The sequence below is a fragment of the Saccostrea echinata genome, unplaced genomic scaffold (assembly GCF_033153115.1).
Source record: "Saccostrea echinata isolate AGI-Se365-2 ecotype Australia unplaced genomic scaffold, CSIRO_AGI_Sech_v1 ptg000025l, whole genome shotgun sequence".
Taxonomy (NCBI): Eukaryota; Metazoa; Mollusca; class Bivalvia; order Ostreida; family Ostreidae; genus Saccostrea; species Saccostrea echinata.
In genome coordinates, this window is record NW_026889774.1 from 19,371,492 (window position 1) to 19,388,455 (window position 16,964).

At 32.6% G+C, this 16,964-nt stretch overlaps 2 protein-coding genes across 2 annotated transcripts; one reads left to right on the forward strand and one right to left on the reverse strand.

The window, feature by feature from the left end:
• The first annotated feature begins 2,721 nt into the window (after positions 1-2,721).
• LOC133192929 (uncharacterized) lies at positions 2,722-6,401 on the forward strand. The gene is made up of 12 exons (XM_061328933.1): positions 2,722-2,739; positions 2,824-2,874; positions 3,246-3,320; positions 3,665-3,756; positions 3,920-3,962; positions 4,199-4,273; positions 4,609-4,688; positions 4,885-4,927; positions 5,165-5,239; positions 5,552-5,638; positions 6,061-6,159; positions 6,264-6,401. The coding sequence occupies exons 1-12, from the start codon at positions 2,722-2,724 to the stop codon at positions 6,324-6,326; spliced, it is 801 nt and encodes a 266-aa protein (XP_061184917.1). The 3' UTR covers positions 6,327-6,401.
• A 705-nt stretch (positions 6,402-7,106) lies between these two features.
• LOC133192930 (sodium- and chloride-dependent glycine transporter 1-like) lies at positions 7,107-16,712 on the reverse strand. Its single transcript, XM_061328934.1, has 16 exons — positions 16,704-16,712; positions 12,663-12,676; positions 11,881-12,026; positions 11,413-11,544; positions 10,980-11,189; positions 10,826-10,886; positions 10,594-10,726; positions 10,338-10,472; positions 10,148-10,251; positions 9,927-10,051; positions 9,615-9,727; positions 9,301-9,438; positions 8,749-8,848; positions 8,453-8,568; positions 7,896-8,057; positions 7,107-7,582 (listed from the first exon to the last, which is right to left on the reverse strand). Exons 1-16 carry the CDS (start codon positions 16,710-16,712, stop codon positions 7,130-7,132), a joined length of 2,151 nt encoding a protein of 716 aa, XP_061184918.1. The 3' UTR covers positions 7,107-7,129.
• Positions 16,713-16,964: the final 252 nt, after the last annotated feature.

The window sequence follows — 16,964 nt, forward strand, 5'->3', positions numbered from 1 at the left end:
ATTATATATTGCAATAGAATTTCACAAAATACAATTAAAAACTTATTTTATCTGGAAATTATTGGAACTACGAATTCCGGGACGCTTTTGATTAACACATCTCTGCACTTACACGAATTTTAACTTTATCCTTAATATTTAAAAGAAGAAGCGATTTTTTTTTATGTATTAATGAAAAATATTACATCTATAATCAAGAAAATTCAGAGTAGAAATGTTCGAAAGCAAAACCAACTCACCAGTATTGTCAGTCCGTGCTCTGTGATGTGTACAGAGTTTAACAAATTGAACACGCCCGAAAAACGTAAACTGTTTTTGCAAACAGGGCAAGAGCTCTGTTATTGTTAATGTTTACGATTCACCAGGTGTGTTCAATTGTTAAACTCTGCACACACCACTGAGCACGGACTTACAATACTGTGAGCGGGTTTTGCTTTCGAACATTTCTACTCTGAATTTTCTGGGTAATAGTTTTAATATTTTTCATTAATACACAACAAAATTGCCACTTTTCTTAAGTATTAAGAATAAAATTAAAATATATGAAAGCGCAAGGATGTGTCAATCCAACGCGTCCAGAAATTCGAAGTTTTAATAACTTCGAGATGAAATAAGATTTTTATTATATTTTAGTATGAAATGCTATAGCAACATATAAGTCATGAAATTATACAGAAAATTTGAGAAAATATTAACTTCAAATCTGTGTCCAAGCATTTCCAAGCACTCTAGAAAAAAAGTTGGATGACTTGTTTTATATTTTCTAATTATTTTTTCATCTCTTTGTTCCTGTTATATACCAAGGAGAAAATTTGCTTCTTCAGCAGTCTATGCAGTTCCTCTTCTACTCTCCATTTCTTGTTCAAATCAATGCTACTCAAAACTATATTTGAATTTATCAACACGTCATAATGTCACTCTTTATGATATAATATAAAATGCAATTTTTAAAAATGTGATGTATTGTTTTACAGACAATTTCAATATCTGGTATATTTTGCTACGCATTCATGAAAATACAAAAGGACTAAATTTATTACTCATATGTAAAAGTTAATTTGCAATGCCCTAAATGACTATAAATTTGCACTAGAAGTAGAAACACTCGCGTGCAAATCTTGCTTACCCTCGCCATGCGCTAAAATACAACCGGGAGCAAAATTTGCGTATATGTACAATTTTTTTTCAAACCGTGTGTAAATTGGCGCATGTGAACGGGGCTGTCGACGTCAATCATCACCACATATGTACATTGTATTTTATTTCAAATCAATATTTTATTCGTTAATTTTTGGGTCTAATTCCAGCAATGGCATTATTTCCGGATTTCAGTAGCCTAAAATCGGAACACTTCTAGTATACCGGTCCCTATAAATATGGCGCTAAAATAGGTGCCGCCGAAGGCGGTGTACAATATAATACGATCGCGTGAGCGATCGACAAAATCGATAAAAAAGGCCACAAATCGCAAAATTGAGCCAAAAATCGTGTTCCTTGTGAAAAATTGGGTTTAAAAAACTGGTTTTTAAACACAGTTTTTTAAATGAGAATTAAAAGGTTTTGTAAAATAACGTACTTGTTTAGTAGATAAAACTCCATTTTGCGTTGTTTAGGAATGTGGTCACATGATCAGCTTTTGACGTAATCTCATAAATATTCATGACGTGCGTCACTTGTGTTTTGACGTAATGAAGACTTATGAAGAAGTAGTTGATAGGACTCAAAGTGAAATGCTACTAAAATTGCAAGATTTTTGTGAGAAATGCAGGGATTTAACAAGTGATAACTAATTACTAGTAATTGGTTGATTGAATTGTGCATCACCATTGATTTGAAAGAAAAAATATTCTGAATATGGACATTAGGAGGTTAGGATATCGAGCTAAGTAAACGGTAAGTCGCTTTTACCAATTACTTGCCAAAACTTAGCGCACCATATCGGGCACGTTTCAACATTAGACCAAGGCTAATTCATCCAAGTTTCGCAAAACTTTCCTGTTCTTCCGGTTCTTTGTAAGCAAAAATTGTATGAATAACTTCAATAAGCCCAAAGTGATATAGATGCGAGCATGGGTGAATGTAAAACAGTTACAATATCCGAGCTATTTATATTCTAACCCTAATCCGTAGGTCGCATACAGTGCCATATTTAATTAACGGTTTGTTTAAGTTTTGCATGTTTCATGCTTTACTCCTATAAAATGGTATATCGGCACGGTTCGACATTAGGCTGATTCATGCAAGTTTTTGGTCACAAAAGGCACTTGGCAGTGCCTTTTGTAAGCAAAAATTACATGAATTAGCCCGAAGTCAGGAAGATTTAAGAGTGGATTTATAAAACAGTTCCAATCTTAAAACAATATACCCTAACCCTAATCACTCGATCGAATGCGTTTTGTTGAAGCGAGGGGAAAATGGCGGTTTGTTTACATTCTGCATAGCAACGGCAAGGGAAATAACTGCTCATGCGCAATCGCGTGATTCTGGGGACCGGCATACTAGAAACTTCCCGGCTTTTTTAAAGTAATGTAGTCCTTTAACTTTTAACTAATTTCACACTGACGTTCTTGACTTACGGTCGTATCAATAAAAAAATGTATGCTTGGGACTGTAAAAAGAGAAATATATTGTGTATGACGTCATAAAAACACACATATACACCACAAGAACGTAACAATCAATGTGACGTAACAATTATCACTACAACAAAAGTGGATGCGGATGTCGGACATATTGGCGGTAAAATTCACGACTGAATTGAAATTTTTTGTTTTTGTTGATAGGAGGTAAAATATGCTCATAAATATGCCTTTTTGTTTGTAGAAAATCATGGATGTTGAGTTGGATTTCGGGAATGAGGCAGTTAAAGATGTGGTAAGTAGTTCGACATAAGTTACACATCTTGCACATCAATTATGAAAGTATTTTTTGCGACGAAATAACTGCATGGTAACTACCTTTTACAACAAGTACAGATAAAATTGTTCGTTAACAAAAATCATGATTGTCATCATTCCATTGAAGTAAGAAAACTCAAAGGTATTAATTAATGTTGGTTGCAATCACCACAGTACAAAATATATGTAAATCTTATTTGCATTGTTTACACTGAAGAAATATGACAAACATTCATACAAATCTCAAATACTATGTGGTTTTTTGAATAAGTATGTAATGTTTAAGTGTTTTTAAATTAGCCTGAAATAAAGAAAATTCTCAAAATTACATCGGTGTTGTGTTTTCAGGATACCAAATTACACATTTTGAAATTCGGCTATAGCTGGGTGGAGGAAGTTGAGAAGGAAGAAAGACTTATGAAGGTACATGTATTCAGCGTATCTAGACTTATGAAGGTACATATATTCACATCGTCGGTAACCCACGGGTGATTCACATCGATTCGTGGACTCAAAACCGTGGTTTGCGACGATGATGTATTCAGCGTATCTAGACTTATGAAGGTACATGTATTCAGCATATCTAGAAATGTCTTGTCACTCTTGTGTACACAGTAACACAGTACAGTTCTAACAAGACTTAGTTCACAATTTGATTTCCTTAAAATTTATGGCACTATAGTATTTTTCATTACACATTTAAGCATATAAGCTATTTTGTGAATGAAATAAATGAAGTAAAACGTCCTTTTGAATCTGTTTTCTAGGAAGTCAAAGAACCAGTTTTAGAACAAAAAGATAAACAGAAGAATAAATGCCAAATAAAACCGTTCACAAAAGAGACAAAGGAAATTACCAGGTAAAACTAGAAGTCTGTCAGTCTGTAGGATTATAATAATACTAAATTCTATATGTTATATTAATACTGTATATTTTATATAAATTTTGCGTAAAATTGGCATCATACAGTAAATTCAAAATTTACGATACGACATTTTCATAACAAGTATTGACTCTTGCAGAGAGCCACTCCTGGATTTCGGCGATGGACCGGTGGTAGATTTGGTAAATAAACAATTTGCTTTGTTTTGTTATTGTTGCATTTTTTAATTCACATGGTTTTGTGAAAGATACTTAAAAAGTTTTCCCATTAATTACATGTATATGTAACCATGCTTTTTCATGATTATATTGAGTAATTATGTATGGATAAAATGGATATGATTTTCAAATACAACCCCATCGAGAAGTTTTATTAAATATTATTTCACCAAATTTAACTTTGGATGTTTTTATTTAAGGACGCAAAATTAGAAATACTAAAGTTTCCGTACAGTTGGGCGGAGAAAGTTGAAGAGGAAGAGAGAGGAACAAAGGTAAAAAAAAAAGCCTCTTTTTCTCATAGTTACATTCGTAGACAAATTCACGTCTGTGTATTAAAGGAAGTCTTATAATTAATTTGTAAATGGAGCACAAAACAAATAAAGTTATGTTTAGGTACATATCTATTGAGGAGAATGAATTAATGATGAGGTTTCCTAATGATTTATAGAATACGTATGAAGGAGTATAAATGATAATTAAATACTTGAGTAATATTAATGATATTGTTAAATTTTGTTTGAATTTTAAATATCATCGCGGATTTACGGTCACTTCATAGCAAAAAAGGTCCATTTGAAATGAAGTATTTCTTAATCTGTTTTTGTAGGAAGTCAATGAACCAGCCTTAAAACAAGAGAGCGAACCCAGCGTTAAGATTTTCAGAGAAGAGAGAAACGAAATTCCCAGGTAATACCATAACTCTGTCGCACTGTAATAGTATTGATTTATAAAATTCGAATCTCACGATAATACTCGATTGTTTCTCCGCATATTTAGTTTGCTATATTTGTAAATTTAACGTACACTAAACAGCAAATGTATCTAGTAAAATCGCAGTTACAATGACAATTTGATAGTATGCTCATTTTTTTTTTTATAACAGAGAGCCACTCTCGGATTTCGGCGATCGACCGGTTACTAATTTGGTAAGTAAACCTGATATATTTTGTTGTTGCTGTTTATTTAATTAATATGAATTAGTGTAAGATACTGAAAAAGCGTCATTTATAGAATTTAGTATATAGAATGTAGTTATGGTGATATGGGTCAACCGTGCTTTTTCATGATTGGAAGTTTCTAACTTTATGATGTACTGAACTAAAGTGATGCTAATTGTTTTGTAGAATTATTTTCAATTTAACGTTGGGTGTTATAATTTTTAGGAAGAAAAATTAGAAATACTCAAGTTTCCCTACAACTGGGCAGAGAAAGTGGAAGAAGAAGAGAGAGAAACAAAGGTATGGATTTATTTTTCATATTTAAATTAAACTGATGTCACTTGTTTTTAAAATCAACAATCAATAAATCAAATGTCAATACTTTTAAAAAAAAAATATTAGTGTTTCTACTTTGTCAATTAAAATTGTTCAATTTTCTTAATATCACTTACATGCTTTACGGATTTGAAACTTAGCAGTTAGACCACTCTAATAGTCTAACAGGATAAAAGAATGATAAAAATACTTAAAAAAGAAATTTTTACTTCATATAAATAAAAAAATAATTAAAATACTGATTCTTTAAAACACCCAATCATTTATTTTTTTTAGCTCTTATGCAACGAAGAAGATGAAAATGAAAATGACAACTACTTTGTTCCAAGAAGACTTTTTCTTTTTGGAGTCGAAGAGTTCAAGGTACTTTTATTGTAAAAGATACATTTGAAATAATTTAAAACCGCATCACTTGTGTGTTCAAAAGGGTGAATTAATTTTTATACCTTCCTTAATCAGTCAACATCATACACGCTTAACATTTTTTGTCAACCATAATATCCAGATGTCTAAAAATCGCAATATCCTTCATAATTTAATGATGGGGCCCGACTCCTTGTCCATGATGGTTACAAAGTCCCCATTTTCTGGCCAACAGGTGTAAAATCAGACTATAATCTTTTATTTCAAAATATTTTGAATCTCTGCAAATGAAAACTCTTGGATTCTTAAAGTAACAATTTTCCTCACCAAACAGTTATTGGAAGAATTTTTAGTGCATGCATGCAATTTAATTGTAAATATAATTGTCCATCTGGCTATAAGATTGTTTTTTTTTTTTATAGAGCGATTTGAAGCAGTCAATCAAAAACACCAAACAACCCGATGTTCCTGAGAAATCAACTGATATGGTCTGCTCTAAATATGATTCTGTAGCAAAAGTGGTAAGTTAATGAAATAATAGCATCCAAAACATACTATGACAAAATAATTGCGTACAAAATTGTAAGTGTGAGAAATTCATGCATTTCTCATATTTTCTTTTCAGGCAACTATCAGAAAGAGAAATAGTATCGGCAGAAAAATCAAGACATTCCTTGGACTCAGATAAAAGGAAAAATAGCAATGCAGTGTATATTTCTGAAATAAACATGGACGAAAGTACTTCAAGACTTTTTTTGGTTAAACTTCATCATCAAATAAAAAAAATACCCATCTATTTATTTCTGTGTTTCTGTTTTCTTTTATGTTTTCTTTCATTTACAATAAATAAGGCCATTATTAGACTAAACATTTTATATTATGTATAATCATTTGAAAATTAATGAATATTTTTTCAAATTAGGTCAAGTTTTGGACATAAAAAGTACACCAATTTTTCTTTAATAATCCGACATGTACAATAAAGAAGAAAACGGATTTATCTTAAGACTTTGCTTTTCAACATTCGTTCAACGTAAGAATTTGTATTCCCTGTTTTTTTGTCTGAAACTTGCCAGTATTTCATATTTTCTAAGTACCATGTGGAATGTGGAACAAGATTACAACACCGTGACATAGATCATGTTATTTTAGTTTATTTGTTAGGTATAATATTCACTATTCCTGGCTTGTCAATAACATACGGGTAACATGTAATTAGATGATCTGTTTGATACTTTGATCAATGTACATGTAGACATCCCAAGATGATGAGGTTACACGGTTATACAAGAATACACACACTGATATGAATACTTACTTGAAATATACCATTCACCATGTCAATGAAAATATCTACAATGTATAGTTTGTTGAGAAGTACAAGAGACTAAATACTCAACGGAATCTATTAACTGTTAATTTCACTCCCAACTTAATATTCAGAGATTTCGAACAACAACTTTGTACAATTCAAGAACCCTGTCCTACTTTTCATTCCTTAGTCTCGTCATTTTCAAACGCTGGATTACTGAACTGAACATTCGGTTTCTGAGGTTCAACTTTAGCTGTTCCATTTTCCACCACTTCCTGAACTTTAGCTGTTCCATTTTCCACCACTTCTTGAACTTTAGCTGTTCCATTTTCCACCACTCCTTTATCCGATGTCTGCCCATTCTGTCCTGTTCCTTGATCTATATCCACTGTGTGTTGTTCTGGTCTCCCGTTTGGTATGATTTCTGTATTTGGTTTGACAAAGGTAGTTTGAAGTGGAGTGTATTTTTCCATAGGAGGTTGAGACTGATCGGAGAGACTACTTTTAATGTAACCATTTGTTCCATTTATCTTTTGGCTTCTAGCTTTGTTTTCTTCACTGTACCTTCCCACCTGATTTTCTGGCAAAGCTGGTCCCCAATTCTTTTCAGGAGAGGTTATTTTGACCAGCAACTAAAAAAATGTTTAAGGACGCATTTGATTACTGCAACTCCACAAATTGCATGTTTCAGACATGATTTTTTAAATTCATGAAAAGTCTTTTTTTGTGATCTTTTAAATTCGATAGTAATTTCGACTGCAAATATTCTAAAGGAATTATCGCGATACAAAATTATCATTCGCATGTCTCATCGCAAGGACAGTTTTAGTGCAAACTCTTTTTTTTTTTAAACTTACATCATATACCAAACTCCCCATTGATTTCTTTTATTTCATAGAAATTGGTGAAAATTCGTATATAAAGAATGAGATTATTAAATTATACCCTTCCAAGTCCATTTCTGAAGGCCTCGAAGAAGAATATGACTGGAATCCATATTAGTGGCGCCAGTACCATAAGCCAGCCCAGTGCCTGACCAAAGTCCGGATAAACGTAACTTCCGTCTGTGGCTGGTTTGGTCTGAACAGCTTTGAAAATTATCACAGCCTGTTCGAAAATTAAATTTTTGACTTAACTTTTCATTGATTTTTTTTTATAACGAATATAAAAGACATATCAACAAGAAAAAAAGGCCAAATAGACAAAATGGAAAAAAGATATCAAAATCTTACAGGAATACAATACATGAATAGATTCATCTAAGCATGTGTATCAAATTCGCAATGTCATCTACAGTAAAACATGAAAATGTTCAGAGTGAGCACGCTTAAAACGAATACCAGCTGGTTATAACAAAATTAAGCAAAATTAATTTAAACAAACTTAATTTAATGGACGATTGGCTCTTCATCTGCTTACATTTAATGGATGTATATTTATCAATGCAGTTTCAATGCAAAATGTTCATCTCTGAGTATATACACATATTATGGAAAACTTACTAGTAGTGCCAAGGGTGAAATCAACAGCCACATGGTCGCAAAGTAGCCGAAAAATATGTTGATAACAATGTTAGAACCCAGCATCATCTCAATATCTCTCTTGAAGCGGAAAAACCCTGAAAATTGTTAATTCTGAATCTTGAATTCTTTCTTACATACGATGTACGTATGTATGTCTGATAAAAAACATCCAATATCGATGCCAATTGAATGCTAAGTTTCAATTTAATTTCTCAAGGTTAAAAACTGCCGAATGGAGGAAAAAAATATGGAAATAGGATCCAGATTATACACACCGTAGATATAAATTATGGCGATGATTTCAAATAATCCGACAAACAAAAGCGGGAAACCTCCAACAAACGTGTCCATTAGGTTGAGAGTATATTCTCCACCCTGCAAAAAAGAGTACATTTTTTTCTGCCATTTTTTTTCAAAAGTGCAACGAAGGAAATTAATTACTCCTCGACTGAAATCTTGAGAGAAAGTCACCATTTTTCTTAAATTTCAGTGGGCAAATATAAAATCCATAATTATGAAATATTGCCCCTGGTATGAAAATTATTTAAGCCTGTGAACAAGTGAATTGGGTTGGTGATCATTTTCTATATATTTTTACTGGGTATTACTTTCCTTCATCCTTCACAACGCAGGGGTTTTAACCACGAGTGGACTCAGGACCCCTGACGTTGTCCCGCTACTGAACTGTTCAGTAAAATCTTGATTACTTTTATTTTTAACACAGAATCACTGTTTATTCAAATTAAATATATACCAAATAACAATCATTTCATTCTGGTACATTCCTATAGACTGGAACTAATAGAACATGACTACATGTAGCTTACTCTGCAAGTCATGGGTAAACCAAGGAGAAATGCGGTACCACAAATTCCGGCGCGGAATAAAATCAGCCTTTTTTTGTTTGTGAAGAAATGGGGAAACTCATCCACTATTCCGGTAATTACCGTCTCCGTGATCGAAAACTAAAATGATAAAAAGAGAACTTTTTTATTTCACAATTAATTAGGTTGATCTCATTTAATCCGTGCATTGCGTTTTAAGGAAAAATGTCCATTCTTGTCAAAAAGCAATATACATGTTAATTTGCTTGCTATCAGATAGTAATGGGTAAATGAACTAAGAAAAAAAGTTTAAGCACCTGTGAACTGAACCCAAGTGTAGCCATCATGAAGAAAAATAGAATAGCCCACAATGGAGCCACCTGCATCTGCGCAAGGGCTTCTGGATAAACCACAAACGTAAGTCCAGGTCCTACAAATAAAATAAAAGCAATAATTTCCTTAAATTTTGCAAATTGTGTTACTCGGACATTTAAAGTTATTCATAGTCTGCGCACGTGAACGATTAAAAGTTTTCTTCTCATGCATCCATGACGCATCAAAAAGCATAACTTACTGCTCTCATACTAGAAAATATTTTTTTCCAAGAATATTACATCTGTATTTGGTACCTCCTTTAACTACATTGTCCATTGTGACTCCTTTATAATCAGCCATGAATCCAAGTACTGAGAAGATCACAAATCCGGCATAGAAGCTAGTCAGGCAATTAATAAAGGGGACAACCAGCGAATCCCTAAAAATAATTATTACAGTAAAAGAATAATGATACTACTACAGTGACTAATACAATTTCATTTACTATACAAAATAATGAGGGGCCGCAACAGACCTTAGAACATTATTATTGAATTTGTTATAGCTCGCCATTGCAATCAGACCACCAGAACACGCACTGAGGGAATAGAAGATCTGCACTGCAGCATCAGACCATACCTAAAACCCAAACAATGGTAATAACAGTTTTTTTCATAACGACAATTTTATGTAATTGTAAGAATTTGAATGTCTTAATTTCTTACGCTGGCTTGCAGGAGTTTGTTCCAGTCTGGTGTAAGGTAGTACATAACACCTTCATGGGATCCGCTTAGTGTGAGTCCGCGAACCAGCAATACTGTCAACAAGATGTATGGGAATATGGCAGTGAAGTACACAACCTATACATCGAAAATGTAACAAAGTAACTCTTCAAGGCCTAAAGAATAAAGATTTTTTTTTTATATCTTTGTGGTATTAAATTCTCTTTATATTGAAAAATAAATCGAGTGTATTGTGTACCTTTCCGAGGGATTTGATCCCTTTGGATAAAACCAAAAATACAATCAACCACGCCAGCAAGTTACACAAAGTCACATCCCATTTCACTCCTCCGGGATCCGTCCAAGAATCTGTAATACCTAATACCTTTTGCCTGTTTATAAACACAAGACACGAGGATTAAAAACCTTTATATTAAACGAATATCATTTGAAATATTTAGAAGTGCTAAGAAAAGTAAATTAAGTCTTACGTAAAATATTCGTCACTTGGGGTCCTCTTGGTAGCGTTTACAATATCTGGAAGTTGGGACACTGTAACAGAGAATAATCAAAGGCTAAGAAAACTTCTACAATGTAATCAATACAAAACTGAAGTTGGAAATTTAATGATCATAATTTAGTTACAGCATTCGGGTCTTTTTCCGTTCCAAGGATCAGGACTGGAGAAATTTCTTGTTTTATCGATACACTTGCACGTGTTCCATTCGTTTTCGCAATCCTGCCAAGGCAAATATGACGTCATCGATGCGAACAGGTAATACAAGCACCAAGCAATTACGACATTGTAATAAAGGGCGATTAATGCTGATATTATTGTCATGGCAAATCCCAATCCTGAAAAATTAAAAAAAATATTATATCACCAGTAAGGAAAATAATTCCTTAATATAAATGAATAAGTGATCATCTTACTTTCTTGGGAATTTTGAAAATATAGTAAGTTTTCATGCATATACACGTCTTTTTTTGTCATTTACACTATTTCACTAAAAGATGAATTATCAATTGCTTATAAATACACTATAGTTAATATTCCAGACCTTGCTAAGGTTATTACCTTTGAAAGCCGGATTCACAACCCATATTCTTATGGGGCCCAGACTAGCAAACTGACCAAAGGACAATTCAAGAAAAAAGAGTGGAATTCCAATCAGGACCAGGGAAACAAAGTATGGAATGAGGAAAGCACCTGTCAGAATGTATAAATAAAAGAATTCTTTTTTTTTCAAGTATAAAGTTTTCTTTCTTTCTTTCTTAAACCAGAAAGATAAGTTACATCATTTATTCCTTCATGTTTTTATTTCACGCAATAGATAATGATGACGAAATTCACAAGAATTGGGTACATGAATAACTAATAAAAAGATGTTCACTTTGAGTAACGGAGCGAACTTCGAAGGCTGTTTATAACTGTTGATGAAGAAAATTTTATATTAGATAGAATTCAAAATTTCTCATTGTTGCCAAAAAAGGTGTCTTTAGTAAATGACTAAATGTTCATGTCTGGAACACTTGCTTCACTCACCTCCTCCATTTTTGTATGCAAGGTATGGAAATCTCCAGACGTTCCCTAACCCTACAGCATACCCAATTAGGGTCAAAACAAACTCGATCTGATTAGACCAAGCAGCCCTCTTAGCCTGAGGAAAAATAAAATGAAAAGTACTAAGTCTTTAGGACATTCAGGGCGCAGACTGCTCTGTAAAATTAAGACCGGTACCTGTATTGCAAACAGGTTATCTAAACTTTCAAATGGACTTATCTGAATCTTGATGACGTCGCCATCACTATAACTTTCTTTTTCTTGTAAATGGCACTAAATTTTGTTTTTAAAATATTCAATTTACACTCTAAATTACATTATTTGCAGGAAGAGGACGAGATAAATGAAGTTTAAAGTTTTATCAGGTTCCAGATCAAGGCATAACATTTTCTCCAGTGTATTTTCCTTTAAACAGATCATGACTCCTGCTGATATTTTTTTTCTTTTATACATTTCAATATTAATAATTCATCATTAAAAAATATCTTACACATGGCAAACGTTGTTATATGTAGGTGAAATGTCAAACAAGAATAGGCTAGCTGCACTTTATACATAAAGTACACTAAAAAAAAGTCTTCCAGAATAGACATTGTAATAAAAAATAATAACTTTTTCTTTGAGCTTATCTGTTTTAAAATGTGTTTAAACACTACCCAATGCTTAACCAACTCGTCTGTGTTTAATAATATTATCATATTTAGGATGATCCTTAGCAATAAACGTATTGTCAATATACTTTTATTCACAAATTGACATATTACCCTGTGAGTGGGCACTGTCAATACAAAACAAATATTACGTAACATAATGTGCATAATATTTTGAGCCACAAATATTTTATCTCTTCCACAGGTGTATCAATAATATCAAATTTAGAACAAGCTGTTTTACCACCTGTACCCATTTGGCGTACATAAAGAGACTTCAGATCTGGTGTGTTGATTCATAAATCTGATTTGTTTAACATGTTAACCAAATTACAAAGGTTCTTAGGATTGTCTACGAAGTATACGTAAGAACTGAGAAATATAGACAGTGACATTTTTATGACAATCTAAACAAATACTCCAAAAATAAAAATTTTCAAGTTCATTTGCTAAATAACTAAGAACGTTTTGAAGAAGTTCTATATAAAATGTATATGCAATATGTTACCCATAGAATCATTGATGAAATTTAATTCGCTAGGTACATGCGTATATGAATGTAATTTGACTTCACTAAATTTTTACAGCAGAGCAGCACTGACAAAAACAAAATATCATTGCTCTCAAGTTGATATCAACAGTATTTTTGTTCATTATTTCATAGTCACGTGGTGGCTTGATAGATATAACAACTGATAACCGATATCTTAAAAATAGCAACGTCTGTACGGCACCTCCATGTCCGTAAAAGTTGGGGATAACAAGAGGCCTTTGGGCCTCAATGCTCACCTAAGTCATATATGTCTGTCTAATGTAAAGTTGTGGCCTTGAGCTTAAAACCCACGATGTCGGAAAATTTTAATTTACAGTATGCTGCAAATTATTCTTCAAGGGTTATGTATCTTGTTGTGTAATGTGGCTACCCCTACTGTGGTCCCAACCTTACCTCCAAAAACAATTTAAAACGTTACCAATGTATTCCTTTTCGAAACTTTGACCCAATAGTTAGGCGCCACCCAGGCCCGTGTTAGTTATGATTTGAACAAATTTGATTATATTATATCTAAGACAGTTCAGAAGACGGTATTTATGGATAAGACCACCTCTAATTTATTATTTCCTGATTAGTGGGACACAGTCCTTCATTAAGGGATAAAATAATTCCCTAGCTCCAACTGAAGATGCTTTAGGTTAAAAGTTGAATTGGCCGAGTTGTTCTAGAGAACACGACAAAGTGTGAAAAGTTTATGTACTTCACATCACAGACAGACACCGAAATCAACTGCAACCAAGTTAACGAACTGCAGTTTTAATTCAGTAATGATCTGTTTTCTAAACGAAAAAATGTTGAATGGCAATTTAATAATGCTAGAACGGAATGCAGGTCAGCATACAGATTTCGTACCAGAGACATGTAAACCATGTCTCTTTTGTTTGATTTTCAACTCCTTCGCAGTCGCGGAATGCCGGAGATTAAATTGAATTGCCTTAAAAATACCACCTACTTACGTCATGCCTCGAAGTTGTTTTCTGTTTCTGTGCCCACCAAATTATGTCAATATATCTTTATCCTTTTGTGTTATAAAAAATACATAGTAAATATTCAATGTTATAAAGTTGGATATGGAATTTATTTCAGGATTAGAATAAGATTTCTTTTAATATTCACGAGTTTAAATATTAAAAAAAATCTTGCAATATCTTGCAAAATTTGCCGATGAGAAAAAAAATGAAACGCAGCAACTGCATCTTAAGTTATCAGTTCATTCTTGTCTTAAAATGCAAAACTCTTCTCTTAAAATTTCATAAATATTTTGAAATCTGTTTTTAAAATTTAAAGTTACTAAAAGGAATAGACATGTATAGGTGTATATATTGTCACAAAATCTTAGTTATTGTCACAAAATCTTATTTGGTCAGAATATATTGATAGTGTTGTAAACAGTGCTTATAAAAAACTAGGCCTCTTAAAGAAATTGAAGTTCAAAATGGGTAGAAAAAAATTATCAAAATTGTATATTACGTTTATCAGACCTATGCTTGAATATGCTTCAGTTGTTTGGGATGGCTGCTCTAAACAAAATTCTGAAAAGCTTGAAAAAGTACAATTAACCGCCGCTAGAATTGTAACAGACTTCCTATTTTTGTGTCTAGAGAAACACTTTATTCTGAAACTGGTTTCGAAACTTTAAAAACCAGGCGATATATTGCAAAAATGACAACTATGTTCAAAATTCACACGGGAAGAGTACCTGAGTATTTGCATGATATTGTCCCCAATAAGCGTGAGCATGTATCCCTATACAATACCCGTAATAAACAAGATTATATTGTTCCAAGGTGTAGATTAGAATTATTTAGAAACTCTTTCGTACCTGATGCTGCAAAACAATCGAATTTACTAAAAACAGAGGTTAGAGAAGCCATCTCAATCAAAACATTCCGAAAAAACTTGATAACAAAAATTGAAAATCCACCATCATACTTCTCTTTTGGTAAGCGATACACCAATATCATTCATACTAAGCTAAGACATTACTGTATACTAAATTATGGTCTTTATAAACGAAACATTATAAATAGTCCCTTATGTTCATGTGGAAAAAATGAAGATGTGTACCATTTCTTTTTTGCATGCAAAAATTATTCCAATGCAAGAAGTACTCCTTTTAATCGCTTGTTCACTCTTGAATTGGTTACTATTGATATAAATCTATTATTATGTGGTGATGTTAATTTGCCTTTACAGATAAATAACAGTATTTTTGCTGCTGTTCATAAATTTATTGACGAAACATGTAGATTCTCTAGTTGATATGCTATTTAATTGCTTTTCCACTTGTATTAATTGTATTATTTTTCTTCTATTTTGCATGACAAATCGTTATATATAAGGAGAGGAACTTTGTAAGTTGTAAAGAACTTGTTTCCAATCCATTTGATGTACTCAATAAAATATGTTCAAAACAAAAACAAAACACATGTATAGGTGAATGACAGAATGGCGAATTTAAAAAAGGGGGGATAAAATTTCTTTCCAATTTCATACAGTGTCAATTTATCTTACTGTGGTAGATAAAATTAGTTCTAAAAGATAATCAGTAAATAATGAATAATATGTGCAAGTTTTTAACTCTTTTTTGACAATATTAAATAATGTGTCAGATATTTTTTTTGGTTTCTAAGATTTTTTTATTTTCCGGTTGGTATAGGAATAAATTGACTAATTGCCTTGTTTATTAAAATCACCTCGAAGAGGAAGCAAAAAATAACCACACGTATTGAGGTCATACATGTATGTAGATAAAGTTTTTGAAAACAGGGTACCGTATTTGCGTCTTACCTCAGTCTTGTAATTAATTGAAAGGAAAGGTACAGAATAGTTCGGTTGCTGTCCAGATAATTTTCACCTTAAGTGAAAAGTTTGAACCCGGAAGAAATAATTTCGTGTTGGGTACATGTACTTCATATGATCAACAACAAAAAGACAATGAATACTATAGAATAAGATACTCCATGTAAAAAAAAGTTATCGGTATTTCGAACGCCGATATCGCGAATACCGTGGATATATGTTGAAGTGAATTGGAAGTCCCAACCACTTTTTCTTTATGTATTTTACCCTCAATATCTCGAACCTTCGGATATCTTGAAGATTTTTCTCAGGCTCATCGAGTTCGAGATAACAAGGTTTGGGTGTAGATATATATACGTAGTTGTCCAAGACGAACAGGTGCACTGATCTTCAGAACTTAAAAAAAATGTTGTCAGTCTGTCTGATATTGGTAAATTTAGTTGAATAGTTAAGATTAACAGACATTTTATTTGAAACAATGACGAGACAACAACATTCTCGACGGCTGCTTGTTAGCTCTCCTGCTCGAGGATGGGATGGTAAAATGTGCGTCTGTCAGTCTGTCTGTAAACAAAGAGCTTTTCTTTGAAAATTAAATCTGATGTTTTATTCGTTTATTCATGGCATATGTACATTTATTTATGTGAGGGTGTGCATACTCTAAAAAACAGCGGAATGAAAACGATTACTTACACTCTAAAATATATTGATAACAAAACAGATGACAATTAAACTACAGAGAAATCATGAATTCAATCATTACATTTTAGATTTGATTCAAAACAAAGAAATCAACTTACCTCTGGCATCGTCGTCTCTAAAATTCAATGCATACATGCACTAAGAAAAGAGTTTCACTGAAACCTTTTTTCGAAAGAATTTTCACCCAAAAAGGGTGGAAAGTAGATAACAATTTATTCTCTGATTGGCTGATTTTGAACTCAATGATTTCTCCTAGGGGTAGGTGCTTTTGGTTTGTTATCTCCTTAAAGGCCGTTAACTTTATCCAGTCCTGGTGCATGTTCCTATTTACAATTTGCTATATACATGTAGTCCTCACC